This window comes from Carlito syrichta, unplaced genomic scaffold (genome assembly GCF_000164805.1).
Source record: "Carlito syrichta isolate Samal-C Ts95f unplaced genomic scaffold, Tarsius_syrichta-2.0.1 Scaffold308920, whole genome shotgun sequence".
NCBI classification, from domain to species: domain Eukaryota; kingdom Metazoa; phylum Chordata; class Mammalia; order Primates; family Tarsiidae; genus Carlito; species Carlito syrichta.
Genome location: NW_007253016.1, coordinates 321,572 through 332,070, shown reverse-complemented (window position 1 = coordinate 332,070; position 10,499 = coordinate 321,572). Strand labels below are relative to the sequence as shown.

At 39.2% G+C, this 10,499-nt stretch overlaps 1 protein-coding gene across 1 annotated transcript; it reads left to right on the top strand.

Annotated features, from left to right (window-relative positions):
* Nucleotides 1-8,939: 8,939 nt before the first annotated feature.
* On the top strand, nt 8,940-10,189 carry GPR15 (G protein-coupled receptor 15). The gene has a single exon (XM_008066431.1). It carries the CDS (start codon nt 9,078-9,080, stop codon nt 10,158-10,160), a length of 1,083 nt encoding a protein of 360 aa, XP_008064622.1. The 5' UTR covers nt 8,940-9,077; the 3' UTR covers nt 10,161-10,189.
* Nucleotides 10,190-10,499: the final 310 nt, after the last annotated feature.

Sequence of the window (10,499 nt, the reverse complement as noted above, 5' to 3'; positions counted from 1 at the left end):
GTGGGCCGCCCGGCCCGCGCGCGGTGCATTGTGGGGGCTGTAGTTCGCTCCCGAGGGCGAGCCGGGGCGCGCGGGAAAAGACCGGGCTGTTGCATCCTTACGTGTAGGAAGGAAGGGACGGAGGTCCGGAAGGTGAGGCGGCCCGGTCTCCGGTCACCGCTAGTCAATGATTGTGACCTATACTACTCGGGTCGGACTTTCAGGCCTGCCCTCCCTAGCACACTCCCCTGCCTCTAAATATAAGCATGCTGAACAGTAATGGGATTCTACCTTGGAAATGTTAACCCGTATTCCCCCCCCCCCCCCATGATATCCCTCCCATCGGAGCAGAACGTCTTTCTGGTTTTATTGCTTAAATTTAGACCAAGAAAGAGAAGACCCAGAAGATAGTAACGGTAAAGAATATAGTGACGTTATTTAAGTTTCATAACAGGTAGGTTTGTGGCTGCCTTCTTTTTGAGATGTGATGTTTTCCCTTGTCGCAGTGTCGCGTTTCCTTGTAAAAGTTTTCTGTAACTTTTAAAATATTAAGTTAATCACACTGAGTATACCAGATAGTTAAAAGTGTGAATTTTAAAATTGTGAATATAGTACGAAAAAGACTTATGTTTGGGAAACATTATTTCAAGTAGATATGGCTGTGGACAGCATCAGAGATTACGGATGACTACGTGGCAACAGAACAGTTCTAAGCCCTTGAGTTTGCACAAAAATTCACGGACAAGAAGTAGGGGTGTATGTCATAGCAATAACGTGTGGACCTATGGAGTGGCCTGGGATCTGCAAATGATGGGTTCCGCAAATGATGAGCTCCTCCTCAGTTGATACCTACAGAGACTACTGACTCAAGGTTCAGAGGGCTTCTCAATCTTACACCCTACCCTCTAAGCCTTGAAATTTAACCACTGCACAGGAGAAAGGAGGGATTCTCCAAGATGACATCAAATTTCTACCACCCTGGCAGAGTGAAGGCATGAGTTGTTTCTCTGTTGTTATTCTTTCACCTGAGTTAGTAAACTGCAATTTATATGCAGTACATAAATATAATAAGGTAATCACCAAATATATCATAATATTCAAAGATGACTCGGAGTTTTCATGTGTAATCAAAGAATATGTTTATGAGAGGAAAATTTTATCAGAAGTACCCACTAGAGAAAACACCAACAATTTGCACAGGCAAATTGTTAATGTCAATGTAAGACTTAAATATATTTATGCACCAGGAAATGTCTTCATCCATGGAATTTCATTAGAAAGCCCCTATCTTCAGATCTCCCTCTCCACTGAGGTCACATGGTCAGCAAACCAGGCAAAAGGGAAGTCTGAAGGAGAGAGAGAAGAAGAAATAACCTCAATTTGCAGATATAAAAACTGACACCCAAGGAGAGTGAATAACTTGATGGCAAACTGGAATATTGGAGTGAGGATACTAGTTTTGTGACTTTGAGACAACTTAAGTCTCAGTTGTCTTTTCTCCAGAATATGGATATTGACAATAGCATCTATCCCAGGTGATCACTATGAGAATTAAATGAGAAAAGTGCTGGTACAGTGCCTGGGACTTTAGGAAAGAATCATTAGTATTTGCCAATATTTATTGATTACCTATAATATTTGAATAAGGTCAGTATAAACAGCCTTTAAAAGCTCTTTGATTCTCTCTACAGGCTGGAAATAAGCCACTTAAAAAGGTAGGTGTCTCGGCTCACTTCAGCAGGTTTAAGAACTGCTGGATTAACTGCCAAATGACTAGCAAAGGCATGCCGGTACCAGCATTTCAGGTGTCCTTGTTTAGCTCTCTGCTCAGGAGATTCCCAGGCCTGAGCTCATATCATATACAAGTCATGACTCAGGAGATAGATGTTTCAGGGATGACCTGCAAAGAAGGATACCACGTTCACCCTTCAAGTTGGGAGAATGCCTAGAAAACACTCAGGACACATTTCACTTACCAACTTAGCATGAACCTGGATGTGTCTGAGTTTCTGTGGTTTTTGACCATACTAATGGAGGATCTGAGCTGTCTCTTCACACCCAGTTCCACCAACCACACAACCATATTTCTGGTTTTTCTCTCCATCTTTGGTGTTTTCTAATTTCTATTTACACTTGTTGTGTGGAGAGGTAAAATAACTCCTTAATAAGTTAATGAAGCTAAATTTCTGCTTCTATTTTTTTCTCTGCAGTTTGGGAAACAGTGGCTGGCCTCACGTAAGTTCACAAATGTTAAAAATGAGTTAGTGCAACCATGCACAGATTATAGAAGTGTGAGTTTAAAAGAAAAATTGGACTCGGCTCTCGCTTAACTTGTAAAGGATGGTTCTAGCTTCAGCAGGAAGGCATTACAGTTATACTACATTGAAAATAAACCCAATTACTGAAAATCTAGATATTCAGGTATTACAACTTGTTTTTATTATGTGCTTACAAAATAACTCTTCACATGAGAATTCCTTTCAATACCAAATTCCCTAATATACTTAAATATTATTTTATTTTTAATTGCACATTTTTTAAACTAAAATTATGTTAAGTAAGATATATCCAAATTATGTTTTTCTCATGTAGTTTTGTCCTGATTGTTTTATCTATTAATTATGGATTTCAGAAAAGAAAGAAAATGGAATTATGTACAAGTTCTGGGTTGCAACCAAAAACCATCCTTTAAAAAAAATGTTAATCTTTTAATTTCCTTGTATCCATTTACTATAGAAGAATAGCAGAAATCAATTAAGGATAAGGCAAACAGAAAAATGCGTCTAAAATGGCTCCTTTCTTTTAGAAATTCTTGTAAATTGCTAAATATAGTAACAAACTATAGTTGTTCAGATGTCCATGCTTCTGAAGGACAGAGAATGGATCACATGTAGATGAGAAGTTTAAATTCAAATCATCCTTTGTTTTAAAACCATCGATGGGTCTTTGGTAAGTGACCTCTCCATTTCTGGACACCAGTGTCCTCATTAGTAAAATGATTTGTACTAATAATTACAAATATCACTTGAAGCTCTAAAATTTTATGATTCATAATTCTGCTGGAAGAAATGTAATGTAACTACAAAGTGTGGTTGTCATAGATCCACAGCATTAGAGTTTCATTAAGGAATTTGTGTACCCTCCATCTCTAGCAATATACAAGAAACAGATAGTGGAAAATACAGATGGCAAAGATAAAAGAGGAAGGCACTGTGCATTCTGCTTACAAAAGATACAACAAAGATGAACAACAATCATGCAATTACTATTTCAGGTAGAAATTATAGACGGTAACTTTGTTTCTTCTAAGTGATACTTAGTATAGAGTTATAGGTATGAATTGAGGGCACCCCAAAATCTTTCAAAAGGTAAGTTTTATTGCAAATAAGAAACAGATGAGATTCACTGACTTAATTATTAATAAACTAAAAAAAAAGTCTTCGGTGAGAGACCCCTCTCTTCTTTCTCTTATTACGATCCACCATATTTATTATGCAGAGGCCATAGGAGAGATATTTTTGTATTTATTGATTTGCAAATTGCTTCAGATTTAATAAGATGTTTAAAGTGAAAACGTTAGTATAACTTAACCAAAAATATGCTATGCTAACTTAGAAACATCTCTTCATATTAGTTTATGACATAACAAAGATCTCAGGATGAAATAGAAAAATGGAAGCTGTCTGAGAAGTTTGTGAAAAGTCCCTATTTGGAAATAGCTCAAAATTCAAGTATGGTTCAGCCCAGGTCTACAACGACTTATTGCATAAATCTTGCATGCCAGAAGCTGTACTGAATGCCAGGGACACCAACATAAATAAACATAATTTTTGTTATGAATAACCTAAATCCAGATTAAATCTACTATTATGAAGAAGCTGAAAGTATATGTTCCTGGAATAGTAATGTCATTGTTATATATGTAAAAATTAGTTACCAAGGGAAATAGTTCAATAAATTAAATGGTAGAACCCTCATATAGCAAAGACATGTCACCTAATTTGGCATGAAATGTTACCATATCATATAGTACTAAATTCTCCAAGTAACTGTGAGAATAAAAAATAATAGCCAGATGTGGTGGCACGGGCCTGTAGTTCCAGCTACTTAGAAGCCTGAGGCAGAAAGATCACCTGAGCCCAGCCATTTGAGGCTTGCGGTGGCTATGAGCGTGCCACTGCATTCCAGTCTGGGTGACAGTGAGACTCCAACTCAAAATAATAATAATAATGAAAAACCTCCTGGAGTATAAGCAGTTTTATTAAACTGTACTATTTAAATAATTATGCACTTTGTGATACTCAAGTAAGAAATGAACAAGAGACTGTATCTTTCTAACAAATGATTATATAATTACACTGTCTGATTGAGAAGATTAAGGAGAAACAGCTAATTTGTGCCATGCTATTTGCCAGTGATTGGGGGACACAGCCAGGAGCGGTGGCTCACATCTGTAATCCCAGCACTTTGGGAGACGGAGGTGAGAGGATTGCCTGAGCCCACATGTTCAAGACCAGCCTGGACAACATGGCAAGACTTCATCCTACAATAAATCAAAAAAATTAGCTGGGCATAGTGGTGCTCACCTGTGGTTTCAGCTACTCGGAGGCTGAGGTGGAAGGATTCCCTGAACTCAGGAGGTCAAGGCTGTGGTGGCTATGATCATGCCACTGCACTCCAGCCTGTGTGACAGCGTGAGACTCTGACTCAAAAAAAAGAAGCCGGGCTCAGTGGCTCAGCCTGTAATCCCGCATCTTTGGGAGGCTGAGGTGAGTGGATTGCCTGAGCTCGTGGGTTCGAGACCCGCCTGGGCAGGCGAGACCTCATCTCTACAATAAATCAAAAAATCAGCCGGGCATGGTAGCGCGTGCCTGTAATTCCGGCTACTTGGAAGGCTGAAGTGGAAGGATCGCCGGAGCCCAGTAGGTCGCGGCTGCGGTGGCCAGGAGTGGCCACTGCACTCCAGTCTGGGTGACAGAGTGAGACTCCAACTCAAAAAAAAGAAAGAAAGAAAAGAAAAGATTGAGGAACACGTCAACAGAACATGTATACCCAGAAGGCCTCATATCCGGAAGGAAATCTTTCTGATGTACTACATGCATATAATTTTGTGAATCACCGCTGATTTGGTGATTCATAGGGAAGAAGCTGAAGTAATATAACCATAAGTCCAAGTATCACAACCTAATTAGGATATCTCTGTTCTTACAAAATCTCCAGCCTCCTGTGAAGCAGAGGCTACAAGCCACAGCAGATAATAAGGGACTTATCTGAGCAAATGTTTCAGTGAACAAAACTTTTCTGTCTTCAACATCTGATCCAGTTCTGAACATATTTCAGGAATTGGAAAGTGGAATAAGTAGGACCCAGAAATCCACGTCAATTCCCAAGATTTTGAGAGATCCAGGTAAAAGCCTTCCATAGAGTTCAAATTTTGAGGTCATTGTTAAACTTTTAAAAAATTAACCAAAGTAATAGCAAAGCATGGCATGTAATGTTGGTTAATTTATGTAAATTAGACTAGTAATTCTAAACCTCAGTGTGTATAAAAATCATCTTGGCTGCTTGTTATATATAAAGTCCTAGATTTCATCCCCAATGATTCTGATCTAATAGGTCTAGGAGAGTGTTTGGGGATCTACAGTTTTGTAGGTGTCTCAGGTGACTCTAATGTGGGTAATGTGGTAGGACATCCACAAGTTCAAAACAGTGGCTTTAAGAGTCCAAGAGGAACTTTATTTAGGTAACTACTATGTGCTGGAGACCAGTGGAGAGAGAATGGCTGGGCTCTGCCTTTATGTTGCTCAGAAGGTCGGATACCAAGATAACTAACCATGTGAAATGAGATAATAAGTACTTTATATAGAGAATTTGTGAAGTTCTTAGGAATACAGAGGAAGAGGCAGTTATTTCTGTGAGTGGTTGGGGAGGTAAAGGTGAGCATTTTGTTGTTGTTTGTTTGTTTTTTCCTGAGAAAACAATCCTAAAGAGGTGGCATGTATGCCCTAATTGAGTTATTGATATTTCCATCATATACATATATTCTCTATATATATTTGCTATCACTCTGTTTATACGGCCTTTTCATATGCTTACGGAACCAAGTGTTGCTTTTGAGTTTTGATCTGTTATCTTCATGTGAACTTCAAGGAGCATTCAAAGTCCTAAAAATGGCCACTGTGCTCAGCTCATTTAGAACTATGACTTTCCCCACTTTAGGCAGCTTTATTGTGGGTTCTGGCTTGTACTCACAATGTAATCTGATGTATTAAAAGCCTAGCAACATGCTATGTGTTCCTTTTTTTGTTTGTTTAAATAATTTAGTTTGTTTTCTAATATGGATCCTAAGATACTGTTGTTTTGTGATGGATATTCTCTTATGGTAGCATTCTATCATTAAATACTATCCTTCAAAGTGGCCATATATGATGAAGCAAACTACTTTACTGCAGTTTCAATAGTTTGTTGAGGAAACCAGATTTATTTGAGATAGTATATATCGGCAGGACAGTAACTTTTAAAACCTGAGAAAAATTTTAAGGACTACAGATTAAATGGATAGTCAAATGTTTTCCTCTAGAGTATGAACATGAACTCTGATTGCATTTTATAATACTTTCATGTTGAATTATTGAGACATAACTAAGGATTTAAAAAAATGTAGACTCAGAATCAGCCTTTTCTCAAGTGCCAAAGGAACTTATGGTTGCAGAGTACAAAATTCTATGTAAAAACTAAAGTACAATTAAAAATAGAGAATATATATGACTAGTACTTTCACACACACACACACACACAGATGAATGTTTAAATATTCTATATTGTCCCTTTATCCTTTTCAAGTAAATATTGTCCTACTTCAAATTATTTGACAAAATGAATTATTCTATTAAATAATTAAGGCTTACCCAGTGGGAAAGATTTCTGTCCCAGAAATGTCAAAGCGGTTAATTAGTTTCTCTGATCAGCAGTCTATATTTAGTAAAGAATATGCCCCCCATAAACTTAAGTGAATTGCACAGAGCAGCCAAGGACACAAGATAAGGCGGACCCAGGCATATAAATCAAATCCCCAAGTGACCTTCTGGGGCTGATCCCAGTCATGGGAGGCTTCATCCTCCCTGGCCTAGACTTACATGCCTGAGACTGAAATGATCATTATCATAAGGAAGAGAGGAGAGAGTACAACGGGAAAGATCATTCTTTTCGACATACTAATTATTGAAGAAGTAAAAATTTAACAGAAAGGACTTCAAATGTTTAATGATTGTATTTTCATCTACAGGCATCCATTTTTCTATGCAATAGTAATATCTATCAGAAACTAGAATTTTGAAGATTAAATTGGATGGAGAGAAGGGGAATGCAAGAGCACCTTGAGCCACTTTGGCCAGTAAAGAACTGAAATAAATGGAGTTAGTTTATAAGATGTGTTCTATTTTACTATGGTCTTCATAATCTAAAAGGACACACAGGAAAGAAAATGTGATAGAATTTTTTCTGTTTTATCCTGTTTTCCAAGTGTTTTGAATGTACCCCAAATCTTCCTTTTTAGCATCTATGTGGGTAGCTCCATTGTGATGTCATTTATAATAGGTATGTGTTGCCAGGTCAGTAATTCCAAAAATGAAGTTGTCTGTGTTTGGAGGTACTTAACAAAAAGCTATGGCTCAACAGGTAAAAAGTCATTGCTTCAATGATGTGGTCTAATGAAGGGAAAATCAGAGGGGATATAGAAGGATAGTTATTTGAGGATAGCTAGGAGAAAAATCTCCTAATCAATGATGTTCACACTAACAAAAGGGAATTTATTGGTTGAATTACAATAGCAGATAAGATGGTAAAAATAGCAGTTTGTGATTTTTAAACCTCTGTTTGTAAGCTACATAAATAACAATGCCTGCAGTTAGATACCCAGTGAGTTCATTCATACTAATTAGACTAAACTACAATTTAAATTAAAAAATCAAGAACTTTCTGAATCAAATCTAATAAACTAACATGTCCAAAGCACCAACTGTGTGCAAGATGCTATGCTAGTTGTAGTGGGAAATCTAAAATAATAACAATAAAAGCATGAGATGTGGTCCCAGCCTTTGGAAGATTGTTAAAAACTTATTGAGTGAGGCAGGGTCAATTATGTATGAAATGAAAGAACCAGATAAATGGGGAGAATCTCATGCTCTAATTGGAATCTGGCTGTTTGCCCAAATTGTAAACTGGTACAGTTTGTGAAAATTTCCATTTACTCTTTACACAATGCAAGACTAATTTTCTTCATATTTTGCCAATGAAGTAAAGAGTATCTTCATCATCAGCAGCAGCACAATTCTAAAAGTAAAACAGTATGTTATGTGTGAAACAGAAGGCTAGATCAAAACAAATCTCATTATTAGAAAAGCAAGAGGTTTTTGAAGGAGGTGAGAAAAACAAATTAGCTCATTTCTTTTTTCTTTTTTTTTTTTTTTGAGTTGGAGTCTCACTCTGTCGCCCAGACTGGAGTGCAGTGGCCGCTCCCGGCTACCGCAGCCTCGACCTGCTGGGCTCCGGTGATCCTTCTGCCTCAACCTTCCGAGTAGCCTGAACTACAGGCATGTGCTACCACACCCGGCTAATTTTTTGATTTTATTGTAGAGATGAGGTCTCGCCTGCCCAGGCGGGTCTCAAACCCACGGGCTCAGGCAATCCACTCACCTCAGCCTCCCAAAGGCACGGGATTACAGGCTGAGCCACCGAGCCCGGCAAGTTAGCTCATTTCTTAACATCTGATCTTAAAGAAATAAATTGAATATCTTGAAGAAAGAAGTCAAAAAGCACCTCAGTTTCATGGGCAAACGCAAATAAAGAAAACCACAACCACAACCAGCCAACACCAATCAGAGTGATGCTCCTTGTGAACTCTTCCTGAGGATTGGTAGAAACTGCATTTTCAATCTGTTTTCATGCTTGTCCAAGATCTTTCAAGGGAGGAGAGAGAGAGAGAGAAAGAGAGAGAGAGAGAGGCACTGTATAAAAGGAGCTCCCTTGAGATTTCTGAAAGTCATACAAAAACATCATAGGTAAGGAAACTTACCTGATTTGGCATCTGATTTTTAGTGATGGACCCAGAAGCAACCTCGGCTTATTTTGATTACTACTATGCTGCAAGCCCAAACCCCGATATCAAGGAGCCCCGCTTCCAGGTTCCTTACACCTCTGTCTTCCTTCCTGTCTTTTACACGGCTGTGTTCCTGACTGGAGTGTTGGGAAACTTCATCCTCATGGGTGCATTGCATTTCAAACGAGGCAGCCGAAGACTGATCGACATCTTTATCATCAACCTGGCTGCCTCCGACTTCATTTTCCTTGTCACACTGCCTCTCTGGGTGGATAAAGAAGCATCTCTAGGACTGTGGAGGACAGGCTCTTTCCTGTGCAAAGGCAGCTCCTACATAATCTCCGTCAACATGCACTGCAGTGTCTTTTTGCTCACTTGCATGAGTGTTGACCGCTACCTGGCCATCGTGTGCCCAGCCGTATCCAGGAAGTTCAGAAGGAGAGACTGGGCATATGGAGTCTGTGCCAGCATCTGGTTTATCTCCTGCCTCCTGGGGTTGCCTGCTCTTCTATCCAGGGAGCTCACGCTGATTGAGGATAAGCTGTACTGTGCAGAGAAGAAGGCCCCTTCCGTTAAACTGACATGGTCTTTGGTGGCCTTAATTTTCACCTTTTTTGTCCCCCTGCTGAGCATTGTGACCTGCTACTGTGGTATCGCAAAGAAGCTGTATGCTCATTACCAGCAGTCAGGAAAGCATAACAAAAAACTGAAGAAATCCATCAAGATCATCTTTACTGTCGTGGCAGCCTTTGTCTTCTCCTGGTTGCCCTTTAACATTTTCAAGTTCCTGGCCATCGTCTCTGGGTTGCAGCAAGAACCCTATTTTCCCTCAGCCGTTCTTCAGCTGGGCATGGAGGTGAGTGGGCCTTTGGCTTTTGCCAACAGCTGTGTCAACCCTTTCATTTACTATATCTTTGACAGCTATATCCGCCGGGCAATTGTGCGGTGCTGGTGCCCTTGCCTGAAGAACTATGACTTTGGAAGCAGCACGGAGACATCTGATAGTCACCTCACTAAGGCTCTTTCCAATTTCATTCATGCAGAGGATTATGCCAGAAGAAGGAAGAGGTCTGTGTCACTCTGAAAATAAACTGTGACATTTCAAGCTCTGTTGATGGGTTAGGGAGTTGAGTTTTGTCGGCAACAAAAAAAGAAATATTAATCATAGGATTTGTATTGCTTTATGAATGCAAAGAAGAGTTAATTTTTAAAGAAAGAACTGAAAATTCCTGTGTTGTGGATATAACTAATCCATATGCTGTTTTTCAGCTGAGTGACTTTATTTGACCCTTACCATTCAAGTCCACTGGGAAAAATACAATCCCCATCTGTCCTGGAACTCTTAGGTGAAGACTCTTGCTTGAACCAGTTCGATTCTTCATGTTAATTTGGGCCTTTCCTCTCTGAAGAACCATGGTAATTT